Raw genomic sequence first — 16,241 nt, 5'->3', positions numbered from 1 at the left:
CTCAGCTACTACAAGCTAAGAATACACTTTTTTTCCCTAGTGGAGGCACACGCAGCATGGTAATGGTACCCACAAACATGGAAACTATAGGAAAAAGAAGATTAAGCCAAACTCTTTCAAATATCAAGAAATGGTTGAGGGTTTGGATAGTCTTTGGGTAGAGAGAAGAGGAGGGAAAGTCCAGAGGAACCAAAGAGGATTATTATTTTATCTAAACCAGTTCTCCCCTACTTAAGAAAGACCCTACCGGAAGCGAGCTTAGTAAGGAGTACTGTGTGGACTGCATGACAACTATCTCTATGCTGCCTTCTCATCCCCACCCTCCCTGAACGTCCATCAGTCACAACACTCATTTCACAAGGTTGGTTTCCATTACAGAGGAGGGAACAATCGTATTAAGATAACAACGGTGACACAACCGCTGGTTTTGTGAGGTGTGCCAAGGGGCATTTGCCAAACAGTCAGGATTGTGCTAGAGGCTTAGGAAAGAAAGGAATTAACATTTGGAAGGGACTGTGGCATGAGCCATCCCTTTCCCTATTTATCTGAGGCCTAATTTAAGCCATCTGCAGGGGAACCTCAGCATGTTTGTACAGTTTCTGTCATTTGAGGCTTACCTGACGTGCACTAGGAAAAAGGACTTTTATACTATCAGCACAGGGCTGTTTATCTTTCCGACACCCTCGGATTTTCCACTATTAGTCAGGCCTGGCCTGCCCCACCTGTCTCACAACAGGGCCCGTCTATGTGAGAGGGGAAGAGGCCGGGGAAGCTGGCAGGGGAGGAGGGAGAAACCAATGTTGTTTATCCCATCAGCGAGGGAGACCGCAAGGCGCAGGGGCCCCACAGCATCAAGTTTGCTCCCAATGAGCTCTTGACAGACATCTGGAACTTTCAAGGCCGCCACAAACGGTAAGACTTTTTTTTCCCCCTTTTATTTGCTGCGCTTCAGGGCAAAAAAGAGAAAACCTTTTTAGGTTTCAAAACATAGAAGCCTGGGGATTGGGGAAAGGCAAGGACTGCCTCCAGGAGCTTTTGAACCCAGGGCTAAACTGAAGGAGAACTGAAGAAAAATACAGACCTTGCCCTTCTCCATACCCAGACCCATCCAAATAATACGAGAAAAATAACTGCATTTCCAAAGAACTTCCTCTGCTCCCTGGGACACCAACATTAAAACCAAAAAACCATTTGCTGCCAATATACGTGACTGAATATGTGGATTTGGAGCTGGAGAAAGGGACTGGCCCGGCCGTCCTGAAAAGGGAAGGACTGTGTTTATCCACAGAAGAGGTCAAGCACTCGCAGCAGCAGGGCAAGCACCCAATCACCATGTCTTGTTGATATGCACCAGCCCTGACCGGGAGACTCCTCTCCACGGCCCCTTCAGTTCTCTGTCTCTCTGTTGAGATGGACAATTGCTACAGCCTGAGAACTGCCCTAACAGCACCAAACTTATCCCACATGACCGCACTGAGCAGTCACCTAACGGATCCAACCATCTGGGCTGGATTCACACCAACTGCTTAGAGATGATAGACTCCATATCCCATTACAAACAGTCCTAGCAAGAAGTCAGCTGAAAGGAAGAATTAAAACACTGGAAGTGATAGGACAGTGGATAGTTTCTGTGGGAAAATCCATGGGCTGAAGTGGATGTCCAGTCTACAGTTGCTCAAACTTTGCAAAACTGAGGTTCATATGAACAATCCTGGCTGGGATGATTTAGTTGGTGTTGCTCCTGCTTTGAGCAGGCGATTGGACTAGATGACTTCCTGAGGTCTCATTCAACCCTAATATTCTATGATTCTGTGAATTTGCCACGAGCATCTAATTGCATAAAAACATACATACTACTTAAATTCCCAAATCAATGCACGTTGCCATAACATTTGTTTACTGTGCTTTAGTGGGTGAACAACTCTAGTAAAGACCTAGCATAGGCCACCACTCAAGTGGACAGACAAGACCGGGGTGCTTCAGGGAGGTGGTGTTTAAATAAACGGGGAGGAAACTTGTTCTCAGTAAGTTTGGAGGCAACTTTGGAGAAGCCTCTTCTTCAGAAAGACTGTTGCCAAGTAAAGTTGGTTCTCTGTAGAGGATCTATTGGTTATTTTCACTGAGCTCAGCAGTAGAGCCAGGAGAAAAATGGATTTGTCAGTTCACTGGCCATTCTGAAAAACTTTAAAAAAATCGTTTTGGTTCAATCTGAAAATTATTATTATTTTTTTTTTTTTGAAATTTTTGGTGAAATGACAAGCAGGAAAAAAATCATTTCAGATTGAACAAAACTTTTCATTCAACCATACTGACATGTTTCAACCATTATAAACCATTTTAAAAATTAAAAAAAAATAGGATTAAAGGAAATTTATGAACAAAAAATAATTTTGAACTGAAAAGTCAAAACCTTTTGATTTGGGGGGAATATTTTTCCCCATTGTTTTTCGACCAAAACAATTCAGTGAAAACGACATGAATTTGTGAAACGTGTATGTGCCTCTGAATCTGCACTTTTCACCCCCCAAAAAATTAGTGTGAAAAATGTCTCCCAGCTCTACTTACCTGCATTAAACCACATCAACTGTTCGGCTTTGTCTTCTCCCTGTAGCTATATACCCCCCACCCCAGTCAAAGGGCTAACAAAATGCCTATGCCCCACGTAAGTCCCAAATGTTAAATGGTGGATAGGTTTTGTGCTGGCCCTTAGCCTACGGGGCAATTTCACCCAGAGGGAGGGAATGCAGCCACTGGCCGCTTTGCCATATTGTAGGGCCCTGTAGGATGCCTTTGGCTGATTAGCCCTGTATTGAATTAATTAGGACCTGACCAGGGGCTTTTGAGCTGTGACTAGAGAGGGACATGGGGGGTCCATATTACAGTGAGCGGCTTGGGGGAGTGGGTGGGGTTCATGTTGCAGCAGCTGCTCTGCCAACCTTTCTGCTGGCCAGTCTGGGGAGGCGGGACCCTAAACCCACCCACACCACACTTTTCCCTGCTCCATGTTAGTGATGGAATGCCCAAGAGAGCAGGGTCTGGGGCAAGGCAAGCAGGGGACTGCACCCAGATTAAACAAGGGGTGTTGTGGGTGTGTGCGTGTGTGAAGGCCGTTTTCACCTCCCACAATCCTCCTCAGACATGCACAGTCCAAACACACCCAGAAATCAGCTGGTGCAGTAGAACATACAAAGTTGCTACTTGTACAAAGTGCAGTCCACCTGTGATCTGCACTGGTTCCAGGTCATTTCCAGATGCTATTTAAGGTGGTGGGTTTAATAACTGGGAGATTTACATGGGCTCAGTCCTGGTGACTTCAGAGACCAGCTCTCGCCCCGTGTGATACCTTGGCAGATGAGATCATTGCAGCTGCTCCCGCTAACACCTGACACTGCTAATATGCAGGAGGCTGGGAGCAGGACCCTCTCAGAGAAAGGCCGTCAGCTATGAACTTGGCTTTTCTTGCTGGTTTGACAAAGCCTGAATTCCCAGTGCAAGGCTAGTTTGTTTCCCTCAAGGCTTTTCCTCATGGGTGAGGAAGGGGCAGGAGGAATGACTTGATGGGAGAGTTCTGTCTGTATGGAAATATGGGAGGTTTTGATTTGCAGCCTTTGGTCCTAACAGCGGTAGCTCTAATGAATACACGGGCACTCGCAGCACTGCATGGGCCGACTGAAGTAAATAAATGCAAATACCGAGCAGAAGAGGAATGGGAGGTGCCCCCACTGTTAAGAGATCCACCCCTGGAGCCTGGCTTGCAGATGTGACCCAATGGTATTTATGGGGTGGGGACAAGACCAAGGCAAATATACAAGGCTGCCTGGTAAGGCATGAATCTGAGGGCTGCTGTGCTGCAAAAGCAGATAAAATAGGGGGTCATCAGGGAGGCATATGTCTCTGGAATGGCTTGGGGCTCATGTCAGTGCCTGGGAATGAGCTTAGGTTACAGTCATTATCATAATACAAAGGTACATATGTTATGAGCGTGTTGGGCAATTCCATTCTTCCCATGGCCCATGAAGGAAGTGGACGTACCAGGGGATTAATAGATTCAGATTCCAAGGCCAGATGGATCACGATGACCATCAAGCCTGACCCTCTGTATGCACAAGCCACAGAACTTCTACCAGAAGCTGGAGTAAAGCATATCTTTCAGAAAAATATTAAATCTTGTTTTAGGGTATGTCTATACTGCACACAAAGGCTGGCTCTCTGGGATCTGGGCTTGTGGACTTGGGGTTTCCAAGCCCATGCTTGAGCCCAAACCTTGGCTTACAACAGTGTGCCCTTGTTGCAAAGAAGGCTAACGGCATTTTGGGCTGTATAAGTAGGGGCATTGCCAGCAGATCAAGGGATGTGATCATTCCCCTCTATTCGACACTGGTGAGGCCTCATCTGGAGTACTGTGTCCAGTTTTGGGCCCCACACTACAAGAAGGATGTGGAAAAATTGGAAAGCGTCCAGCGGAGGGCAACAAAAATGATTAGGGGGCTGGGGCACATGACTTATGAGGAGAAGCTGAGGGAACTGGGATTGTTTAGTCTGCAGAAGAGAAGAATGAGGGGGGATTTGATAGCTGATTTCAATTACCTGAAGGGGGGTTCCAAAAAGGATGGATCTAGACTGTTCTCAGTGGTGGCAGATGACAGAAAAAGGAGTAATGGTCTTAAGTTGCAGTGGGGGAGGTTTAGGTTGGATGTTAGGAAAAACTTTTCACTAGGAGGGTGGTGAAGCACTGGAATGGGTTACTTAGGGAGGTGGTGGAATCTCCTTCCTTAGAGGTTTTCAAGGTCAGGCTTGACAAAGTCCTGGCTGGGATGATTTAGTTGGGGCTTGGTCCTGCTTTGAGCCGGGGGTTGGACTAGATGACCTCCTGAGGTCCCTCCTGAGATTTTATGATCTTTCTGCACTGCAAAGACTCCAAAGGATGGTCTGGCCATGACCTCCCTATGTAAACCATTCCAGTGTTTCACAGCAGGTGGGGTTTGGAGAGGGAAGTGAATGTGTCATTTTCTTTCCTTTTTTTTTCTCTTCAATTTTTGGAACTGATCAGAAATGATCAAACTCTGATTACAGACTGGCCCCACGGCCAAACACTAACACTGCTCACTTGCAAAAGTTACTGCTTTCTTAGCTGCAGGCCTTCCAGAATTATGCAGAGACTGATACCAAGTGACGAGACGGTAAGATGTTTTCTAAGAACAATCCCCTAGTTGATCCAACCAGAACCTGCTCTAGGGAGATGCTCCATCCTCTCCATTTCCAAAGAGGTCTGTTTATTGAGGCTTCAGAGTGGATTAATTTTCACTTGGTACTCAATGTCCTACCCACCTTTTAACATAATTTTAGAAACTCAACCCTTTAACCTGCTATTTACAAACCAATCCTTTTTGGTGTTTGTGAGGGGGTCAAACTCCTAACCAGTCACAATCTAAAGATCTTGTAAGATCACTGCTGTAGGGGCAAAATGGACCCAGATTTTTCCACTGTGCTCCTGGAAACCATCAACCCCCCCCTCCCCGCCCCTTACACCTCACTCCCCTGTTCTCCCCCTTTACTACCATTTTTCCCCCTGCTGCCTAATGAGCCCTCCAGAGACCCTCAAGCATCCACGCTGCATTGTAAACCTGGGCTTACAATTGCCCGTTACAGCTCCCTCCAAGTCCTGGCATCAATAAATGAGGGCAGCACAGCAGAGATTGGGAGGGAAGCTGTGGTTTTATTTCACCATGAATTACAAAACCTCTTTGAACTCCAGAACTCAGGACAGAGCCAGTGAGAAATAGCCTCTCATACAGAGATAAGGTTTCTACAGATATGTATTTCACACCAGCAGCTTGGCAAAGCTTTGGCCAGGGCCGTAATGTAATCAGAGAGTATGGAGTGAATGAGGAGATCAGAGGGACAGCCTGTGATTGTGATATCCTCCAGTCACCTTCCAGGAGTGTTTCTATCGCTCTGCCTGCTTGTTGGTGTGCAGCACACAAGCACGGCACAGCCAGGGTCTTCAGAAGGGCTCAGTACCCACACTCAGGGCCAAATTTTCAAAGATGCTACATGTAGACACCTAAAAAGACGGATTGTTAAATATGCTCAGCATGCTGGTTGTCTGGTGGGTGCTTAGCCCTTATGAAAACCTTGCCCTGGATATGTAAAATGCAGGGCCAGATTTCCCACAGAGCTCAGGGCCAGACTTTCAAGTACTCAGCACCCACTACTGGGGAGACATTTAAAAAAAATGGTTTCCAATTTAGGCATGAAAAAGGGACCTGATTTTCAGAAATGCTCTGCACCCACCCTGCACCCCAGGTGCACAGTGCTGTTGAAAATCTGGCACACAGGGTGCATTTCTGTGTTTATATGCCTGCACTAACCTGTATTAGTGAGTGTGTGTATGTAAGTGCCTATTTATGTGGGTTTCTATGCAGGAGCTTATATTTAGGTATGTATGTGTAGCATGAGTGTGGTTTTGGATGAATGTGTGTGCTTGCTTGTCTAATCTACACACGTGCATATGTGTGTGCGTTTCCAATAGTGGTTGAATGTGTGTGTGTAAATGTGCACTCTTTGTGTAGGTGTGTTTATGGGTGACGGTAAATATGCATTTGTGTACATCTGTGAGTGTTTACTTGTGTGTGTGCATCTGCAGGTAAGTGTGCCAACCAATGTCCACCTGTGTGTGTTTTCATGGGTACATATAAGTGCATGTGCATGATCGGAGTGTTTGGCCTGTGTGTGTATTAGAGAGTGTGTGTTTGCAGAGTGCAGAAGGAGAGAGCAGTGACCTCTGAAAAGGATGCTGTGCTGAGCAGACAGACGTCTGTCACATGGGGATGTAGGAGAATCAGTTGCCTCAGCCAATTTGGGAAATTATATACTCATCATATCAGGTTCTTCTGCTGCCTGAACACAGACAGTTCCCTACCATGCAATGTGCACAGAAAACTGAAGAGTAGTAAGAATTTAAAACTTGTTCTGTGCAGTTTTTCTTGTCCCCCTTTGTTTTCTCCTACAGTAAGTATGTAAGTGCATTGTCTGCACTCCCCATGGTGCTGGTGCAAGGGGTGAAAGTCCCACCAGATCAGAACTGTTAGGAGCTGTGTGGATCAGAGGGCAAGGACGTGGTCCCTTTAACTCAAGGTGGAAATGCCCAGAGGTTGTTGCACTGGGAAACGGCAGGGTTAAATGGGCACTGCTAGAGCAAAGGAAAAGGGCCGTGGGGTAAGCAAGAATCAGGTTTGGAGTCCCCATTGATGACAACCTTGTCCAAGGAGGGAAGATGTCTCGCTACACAGACAGATATGAAATATTGCCGGTCCTCGCTATCCTCTGCATCCCTAATCTCTGCTTTGTGGGTCAAGCTGCATGTTCTCCTATTCTGGAGGAACATGAAAGTCTGTGGGTCTGGGGAGGGGTACTTAGTAACATGCCCCACCACTGACCTTCACTCGTTGAGGGTTCATCCAGTGCTGGATGTCTTGTAAGGTCTCATTCACACGCAGCAGGATGGGCTCGTTGTGGTCCGTACACGAGGTGGTGCATTCGGCTCCTTCACGGCACATGCAGAGGGGAATGAAGGAAGAAAGCAAACACCATGTCACTCTCCTACCATCATTTCAGTTGTCTGAATAGCCTCCATCTTCCTACTCTGCAGAACGATTATTACAGCCAACCCACAATGGAGCTCTTCACCACCACGCGCCTCACAACTTCCTGGGATTTACACTGTGATAGGATTCTGATCACACCCCACAGCTTGTGACCCTAGGACCAGAGTGGGGATATACATAAGGGCTTGCTTCTTAACGTGACCAATAGATTACAGTATCGAAATATCACTGTGGCTACTAATCCATGGATCGAATGGGGGATTTATTCATTTCCTGAAGCAATCATGGAGAGGCAGAGGCATTGAAGGCAGTTCCATTTCAAGAGCTCTTTCTGTAGCCGTGAAGCAACTGAGCAGATGCCACCAAATTCCTCTCACTTCTGACATGGACAACGAGCCAATGGCCTGATTTTCCAAAATTAGAAGACCCTGAAATAATGGTGAGCAAGTCTAATGATGTTGCAGGCTGGTTATCACCTAAGCCCCATGCTAAACAAGAAGTAAGAGGAGAGGTAATGATCAATTTGTTCACGTGTAAACCGTTATTTTCTCTGATTAACTGCCATGCCCTGTGGGAATCCTATCCTTTCCTTGTTAAAACACACTGCGGTGCTCTGCAGTAATGTGGTGACACAACCATAAGCCTTAGCGTGTTGGACTATTACCATTTCCCCCCTAGCAAATCACTGCTGAAAGGGGCAGCTGCTGTAAACCCTATCATTAGGAATCCTGCACTCCAATCAGCGTGAGGGGGAGTTAATCTGTGGAGTGGTTTGGATGGCTGTGCCTTTGGCTCAAAAGTCACTTCAGCCTGGAGGAGCAGATTAGGTGTCTGTGGAGAAAAGGAAAGGTGTTAGGGTCACACTGACCCTGGCTGGGTACTTTTTCCCCCCAGCCTCTGTCTTTTTTCTTTTTCTCACGTGGCGGAGCCAATTGGAACAAAGCAGGAGCCAGTTAGTTTAATTAGGAAGGGTTTGTTTCTGTTTTTCTCCTCTAGTTTGAGCAGTAGTGACTCCATTGATTGTACTGGATATCTGCCAGGTTTGGCTCGGCCATGAGTGGAAGGAAAAGATCCTCTTTTGAGGGACATCCAGATGACTTCCAAAATACGTGACCTGATCCTGAAAAGTGCTGATGTGAGACACTCACAAAGTGTGTGTTAATTTCTCCAGCTAGTGGCTGGTCCTCTAGACCAGGAACCTTTTTCTTTCTGAGCCCCCCCCCCCCCCCCAGCTGTGCCACAACGATTGCTTTTCTGCATAAAAAAGCCAGGGCTGGTGTTAGGGGGTAGCAAGCAGGGCCATTGTCCAGGGCCCCACACCACAAGGGGCACCGTGAAGCGAAGTTTCTCAGGCTTTGGCTTCAGTCCCGGGTGATGGGGCTCAGGGCCCCGGGCTGCAGTCTGCTGGGGCAGGACTTTGGCTTTGTGCCCTGGGCCTTAGCGAGTCTAACACTGGCCATGCTTGGCGGACCCCCTGAAACCTGTTCACGGCCCCACAGGGGGCCTAGGACCCCGGGTTGAGAACCACTGCACTGGAGGATAACAGCCTTCAGATGCTACCCTAAGAGAGTTACCCCTTTAGCTGACGAGGTCAAGGTCCCAGGTTCAATCTATGCTGTGGGCCAGTGCACTGAGCTCCCTTGATTCCTACTGAATCTTTTCTGAGGGTGTGGGGGCCACTCAGGATTGGGCCCCAGGGATCTGTCTTCTGGACAAGGCTAATGTAAGCTAAACTAACAAGCATCCATTGGAACGGAGGTGAAAAGGGCCAGGAGTGCACAAAGAAGGGCTGAAAAGCCTCCTTGCCTCCAGCACAGAGAGATGTTCCCTGGGAACAGGGAATCAATATTTCTTCTCTGAAAAAGTGGCAACCCCTGGTAGGTAAGCAAAGGTCGCCTCATCTCAAGGGTAAAATGCATTGTCAAATTAAGAGTCGCTGCTGCCTGCTCACAGGCCACTCCACGGTGCTATTTACACTCAAGGAAAGGAGCAGGTCTCCATTGTTTTGATATATGATCCGTAATTGGCACCATTAAAGAGCAGTGATCTCATCCAGGTTGTGTTCCTCTCCCCTGAGACAGGACTGAAGCAGGCTCCTGGTACCTTACAATGGTTACAATATAATGAGAGATCTGCACAACAGGGAACACTTTCTCCAAGTTCAAAGGGACAGCAGTGGGGGGAGGAGGTTTAGGGAAAGGGGCCTGGAGGGGGAGGAAGGGGCCCAGGGTTTCTCTCCAAGCTGCATCTAATACAGCTCGCATTCGAATGCTCCAGAATGGAGCTCGGGCGGTGACCTTGGGGAAGGGAGGTGCAACCCGGTGTGCGGAATGGTAAATACAGCCCGTCCTCCAGCAATCTGAACCTGGCCTACAGTACAAAGCATAGCAGCCCACGCTGAGTACTTAGGGGCCACGGAAGGCAGAAGTAAGACAGGCCTTTATGAGGGTGCCCAAAGAACTTATTGGTATGCGGGTTTGTCACTCTTACCGGATGCTTAGCCGGGGGTTATAGTTGTCACGAGAGGAGGGCTGTATTTCTCACTGAACTGGCCCACTACCAGAATGCCTCCTCCCACCCCCCGCTGGCTTCTCCTTCTGCATCAATGCTCTGCTCTGCCCAGGCCTGCATCTCTGTCCCTCATTCCCCTCCGCCTCTTTTGTGTGCTACACCCAATTCTCTCTCTCTCTTTGGCCCCGTCTACACTAACCATTTTCTTCAAATCTCCAACATCACTGGTGCGGCCCCATGGGTGGTAGAAATGGGGGCAGGAGGTGGGGCACCAGTGTAAACAGAGAACGAATGGCTTTGCCAGCGGGTAATGTAGACCGGCTCTGAGCAAGGTTCAGTGACACCGCCAGTCTGTGGTAGCCGTGTCGCTGCGGGCAGAGCTGCATCAGTGCTACTGCAATGGTGGGAGATGGCCCCAAAGCGCTAGAGAAGACACAGCCTTTGTCTCCTTCTCCCACTCTTGACTTTGTGCTGTTTTCACACGGCCCCTGGGACTGAGGCAGTCTCCTTTATTATTATTATTGTTATTATTATTTGTATTCTAGTAGCAACGAGGAACCCCACCTGAGATCAAAGCCCCGTTGTGTGAGGCACGGACCATAATAAGAAATAGACCCAGCCCTGAAGAGGTTCTCTTCTAAACAGACAAGGCAGACAGAGGGTGGGTGGGGAAACAGAGGCGCAGCAAGGGGAAGTGACTTGCCCAAGGTCACACAGCAAGTCAGTGGCAGAGCTGGGGATGGAACCTAGCTCTCCCGAGTCCCAATCCAGTAACCTATGCACTAGACATCTTCCAGCCAAGTGCACAAATTATTCTTCACTTATTTTGGTTAACCTGTCACCATTACCCACACTCCCGACCTTTTGCCTCTATACCTTCTGATAAATTCTTTAAATAAAATATGTGGAAGAGTATAAATAAATAAAAAAGCTTGGCGCTAACATGGTAGGTTGGAATCACACACACACATGTGCACAAACACAGCAATCATATGATTTTTGTTGGTGAAACCCTCCACCTTTTCCATCCCTCCCCACTCCCTGCCATTGTCTGTTGTCAGGGCTCACAACATGACTATGTTCTGTCTAAGGCAGATGATAAACTCCCCAGGGTAGGGATCTTGTCTTCCTCCATATCTGTAAAGTGATATAGGTTTCTATGAGTCATAATAACTGATAATATGAGAGAGTGCATGCTGGTAAGTGTTTTTGTGTGCCTTCCGATGTATGAGGATGTGGCTTTGTGTGTATGACAAAGAATGCGGTTGGATGGGTGAATTTATATTTGAAGGGGAGTATTTACGCAAGGGGGAGTGCACTTGTGTCTTTGTGAATATGCATGGGTGGGAGAGCATGTTTGTGTGTGTGCATACATACGCGTGTGCGTATTTCTGTGTTGGTGTGGGTGAGACTATAGGGGTGAGAATATCTGAGAGTATGTGAGTTTTGTATGTGTGCGTGAACATGTGTAGCTGAGTGGGAATATTTGCCTGTTTGTGTGTGTGTGTGTGTGTGTGACCATTCACCTAAGGCGGAGAGGAAATGTGTGTGTATTTCTTCGTTTATTTTAAAAAAGATCGTATTGGATTTGTCGCTCTTGTAGTTTGATCCCGGGAACTGCTCATTAAACTCAGCAGGACAAGGGACGTGGTGGAAGTGGAAATGCTGTGAGGGAGTAGGAAGGCAGCATATGTTACCTGGTGTGTGGCAACTGAAAGCTTGATGTTCTCTGCAAATCCTCTAATTAGCTGCTTCCCACTAGGGCAAACTGGCCCCAAAGACACGATGACCCAAGGACTCCTGTCTCCTTCCTTTCCCTCCTCCCCACTGGCAGGCAGACCAGCTGCGGCCCTGGCTTTAGCTCATATACCTATTCCATAGCCGTGCGCACAATGCAGCTTAAGGTTGCTGTTGAGCTGAGTGGGAAGAGAGCACTGGCCCTGCATCTCTCTGCAGAGGTGAAAGGAGCCGCTCCAGGTGCCATCCTTCCGGCAGTGAATCACGTTGTTACCACGTCCCTGAGAATGGGAAAGCAAAATACAGTCAGAAAAGTGACAGAAAAAGAATCAGAATTGAATCAAGGGCTGATGTTCTCTGGGAGCTGCGAAGGTCTAGGGGTTGGGCTTTTAGCTTAGCGAGAAACAGAATCAGACTTCTTCAAAAGGACAAAGAAAAGACAGACTGTATCCTGCCCAGAGAGACAGATGCACACTACCGTTTTCTATGTAATATTATGGCCTGTAAAGGATGCTCTCAAAATGGACCCAAGCTAACTAGAATAAGGGAACATTCACCCAATGTTCCCTCTTTCTTGATTTTAAGGTGTTTGTGCGGAGGACAGCCAACCTTTCTCTTCTTTCCCTTTTCTAACTAGTTACATCATCCTTGTATGGAAGAGAACAAAGAGTTCCCTATGCCCATGTGAAGCAGAAACAAAGGCAGGACACTTCTCTGTGAGGTTTAGCTGGGGTAATCTTTATAGCTTGCCTGCTGTGACTGACAGCAAAGAAAGAAACTGCGATAGAGAAGCACAGAGACAGAGGTAGAGAAAGAAATCATCTTGTGTGTGTGGATGCGTGTGAGATTGGGGGAGGGTGCGGGATATCATATTTGTCTTACAAAAAGAGACCCTGTGGAATACTGGAGAATGAATGAAAGTCCACGGGGAAATATCATGCCCTTTTAAAACAACAAAGAAGTGCACAAGGCTTCTTTCATCAGATCTATGCACGCAGCACCCAGGGAGTTCTGCATGAGCTGCTCTGCAGGATCCACAAGCCTAGTTGTTACTGGGTAGACACGGGATATTCTGCACCAGGATATTTTGTGGGGCTGGGTGTCTAGCTCCCAGCGGTGTTCTACATTGGATATGTTATGGGATCTGGCCATCTCACTCCCAATCCCTGCCATGCAAGGGGGGTTTAATGTAATCCCTGTACTTGTCACTCAGCGGAGTGTACTGGGCATTCTCTGTGAGCTATCTTGGGGGGTCTATGTGCCTGATAGGAAGTATTTTCAGACAGAGCCGTCAGCAGGCAAGGGGGATATTCTCTGGGACCCGCATGCCTCACTCTGCAGGTGCCTGAGGCGTCTTGTGCAGGTTGCATAACAGGATCTGCACACTATGTCCCCAGCACATCCCTCGGTGTTTTGCTTGTGCTGCTCGTCACCTTTGTTTTGCTCTTGGTTCCAGGAGGAAATTTGTTTTTCTCTTTGACATTCTTATCCTTCCCTGCTGAGCTTGTTGACGAACACGATGTTCGGGGTGATGCAACTGGTCTTCTCTGCAGGCTACTGGGTTGAATTTTCAGCCCACTTGTTTGTGTGATGAATGATGATGATATCATTTGAATTTTACAGTCTGGCAGAGACCAGTACCTGTGACTCTCAGTGGCCCAAGGGTAACCATGCAAACAGCATAAAAGTCCAGACTAGCTGAAGAATGTTAGGTGAGGGATCAAAACCTCAACTCCCTGCTTTGTTTTGCTGCTCACTGGACTCTGGGTGTCAGACAGCCCAGAGCACCTACATGCAGGGAACATTTTCCCCTGCAGCAAGAAGTTCTTGTGGTATGGTGGGAAGAGAAGGGATTTGAGTGGAAGAAACTTTATTTCCCCAGATTTCTTTGTGAATGAGTAATCCAAATTAGACATGGAGATGACCTACTGGGCCATGTTGTCCATCCCCCCTAAGATTTGTACCTATAGCACATTATGGCATTTCCTGTGGCTTTATGGCATTATGGCAGCCCAGCCTCTAAACACTATAAGAAATTTTCATAAAAAGCCTTGCTTCTTTCTTTCCTGTGACATTGCACCTGCAAGCTATAAAGGGTCTGAATCTGATGCTGTGACAGTGAACTAAATATTTCATTCAGGCTACAAGGTTCTGTTTGCCTTCTCTGGGCATTAAGGTATTGTCAGAGATAGCAAGAGAAGCATCTGGTACTGACCACTGACCAAAGACAGGGTACTAGGTTCAATCTAGTACGGCAACTCCTACCTCATGTTTGTGGTGGTAACTTTTCTCAGGTTTGCAGAGACAGCTTAGATCTGATTTTCATTTGGGGCATGCACGGTAGCTAGAGAAGGAAGAGATTTGTTGTCTTTGTGTGAGTATTTGTGTGTACCTGCTTAAACAGTCACCGCACACCTGGTGGTCAGTCCATTACAGACTGAGATATCATGAGAATAGAAGGTTTGGGCTAGATTCTCAAGTGAGTTACACCCCTGTGCTCAACTCGGGTAGAAAATTCCAGCAGAGGACTCCCCTGGTGTAGAACTCTGATGAATGTTACTTGGCCTCTGCATCTCCCATAGCGGGCATAGGGGCCATGTTAGGGCAGGAAAGCTATGCTGTGTGGTCCATTAAGGACCCTACGTCAGTGGTGTAACTTAGTGTTGACCGAGAGCAGCTCTGAGGGTACATCTACGCAGGGATAAAACACCTGCGACTGGCTCGGGTCAGCTGACTCGGGCTCACTGGACTCAGGCTCCAGCACTGAAAAATTGCTGTATAGATATTCAGGCTCGGGTCGGACCCTGCGAGGGTGAACGGTCCCGAACGTCTATACAGTGATATTTAGTCCCGCAGCCCAAGCCCTGTGAGGCTGAGTTGCGAGCATGCCAGCCATAGCAATGCTGCGGGTCTTTTATCCTTGTTCAGACATACCCTAAGTGTCACGAGGGTGGGGGTGTCAGAACGGCGTCACCAGCTCCCGGACAGCCTCCCCCTACTCCTGCAAAAAGCAGATCTGTGGAGCAGGAGAAAATCTGGCCAACTTGGCAGGACCCTCACTGCCTCTTGAGCAGAGGATAAAAATCCAGGTACCACATACTGATCAGTGATAACTGAGCATGGTTTGTTATTGTAACATGTGGGTTGTACTTCCGTTGCAATTTTCAAAATACATGTGATAGCAGTGTTCAACAGCGACTTTTAAAGGTGACCCAGATTTATGCCCATAGAGCTGGCTGTGCTTGGGTTACTGTTGTATTATATTTCTAAAGTACTCCAAGATTCCAGTACTCTGGAATGCTGGAATATGGAGGAAAGCCGATGACCAAAAGATTTTGACTGCAGAAACTAACTGCCTGAGCGGAATACTGAGAGTTTCAGGACTACAGAAAATAAAAATAAAGTGATAAGAAAAACAGTTTGCGCTGAAATAACTCTGTTACAGAAGATTCAATAAAGACAATTGTGATGGTCTGAAAACAAGTCAGGAATGGACCCAGAAAGGATACCATACATGGTGATACATACCAGAGTGCTAGTAACTAGAAACAGAAAGATTGAGGATGCATTGGATAGACACAGTGAAGAATGACATAGAACAAAAAAAGGTTTCAAGATGAAGAAAGCCGTAAAGCTGGTGCAAGACAGAAAGTGTGGGCAGACGTCATTCAGCCCCATGGTCGCTTGCAGAGCTGGCTGATGGGAATCAAAGAAGATGATGCCAAGTTCCCAGGACATCTGCTGCTATAGTAATATCCTGTCCATCATTCCCTACCCTGTATAATCTCTTGTGAAAATCCCTGCTGTTTTTCTTGCTTGGATGAAGCATGCATTATCACCTTGTATATCTGAGAAAATCTTAGTGGGTTTTATTCCTTAGATAATTAACACCTCTCGGGCAGGTCAGATGAGGTCAGGGGTCCTGTCTCTTTCTCTCTCTCTCTCTTTTTTTTTTTTGTAATCTGTTTTCCATTATATCTGGAAATATCTTTCCCTGGAGGTCCTTTTCCAAGCTGCTTCTTGCACATTTGTTTGAGATGTTTTCTGAACTGACCACCAGAATCTTATTTTGAAGTGCATAAGCACATCCCTAATGTGTTGCAAAGAGTCTCTGGTGTCACCATCGCAGCCTCATTAACTCAGCTAACTCTTACTCCATTGCCCATTACACCTCACTGGCCTTGTAAAAATGCACAAACCTTGGAGCACCATTTAGTCTTCAATATTATGCACAGCCGTTGTTATACTGCATAGGCCTCATAAGGCCATACTTCCCCGGTGGCATCACCACCTTTCCCCCGTTCCGCCCCACAGGTCTCATAACACCACACAGACCTTGTAACCTCCCGCATCCTTCATTACATTGCACATTTGTAACACACTACC

At 47.2% G+C, this 16,241-nt stretch overlaps 1 protein-coding gene across 1 annotated transcript in view; it reads right to left on the bottom strand.

Annotated features, from left to right (window-relative positions):
• The window catches only part of PAPPA (pappalysin 1), a 228,261-nt gene that overhangs the window by 23,164 nt on the left and 188,856 nt on the right, over window positions 1–16,241 (bottom strand). Inside the window, exons 19-20 of the mRNA XM_007057273.4 lie at window positions 11,989–12,136; window positions 7,440–7,546 (exon numbers count right to left, since the gene is read on the bottom strand). Coding sequence (XP_007057335.1) covers window positions 7,440–7,546; window positions 11,989–12,136 — 255 coding nt within the window. The remainder of the gene's footprint in view (window positions 1–7,439; window positions 7,547–11,988; window positions 12,137–16,241) is intronic.

The sequence above is a fragment of the Chelonia mydas genome, chromosome 16 (assembly GCF_015237465.2).
Source record: "Chelonia mydas isolate rCheMyd1 chromosome 16, rCheMyd1.pri.v2, whole genome shotgun sequence".
Taxonomy (NCBI): Eukaryota; Metazoa; Chordata; order Testudines; family Cheloniidae; genus Chelonia; species Chelonia mydas.
Note: the sequence above shows the minus strand (reverse complement) of the source record. Positions and strands in the feature narration are given on the sequence as shown.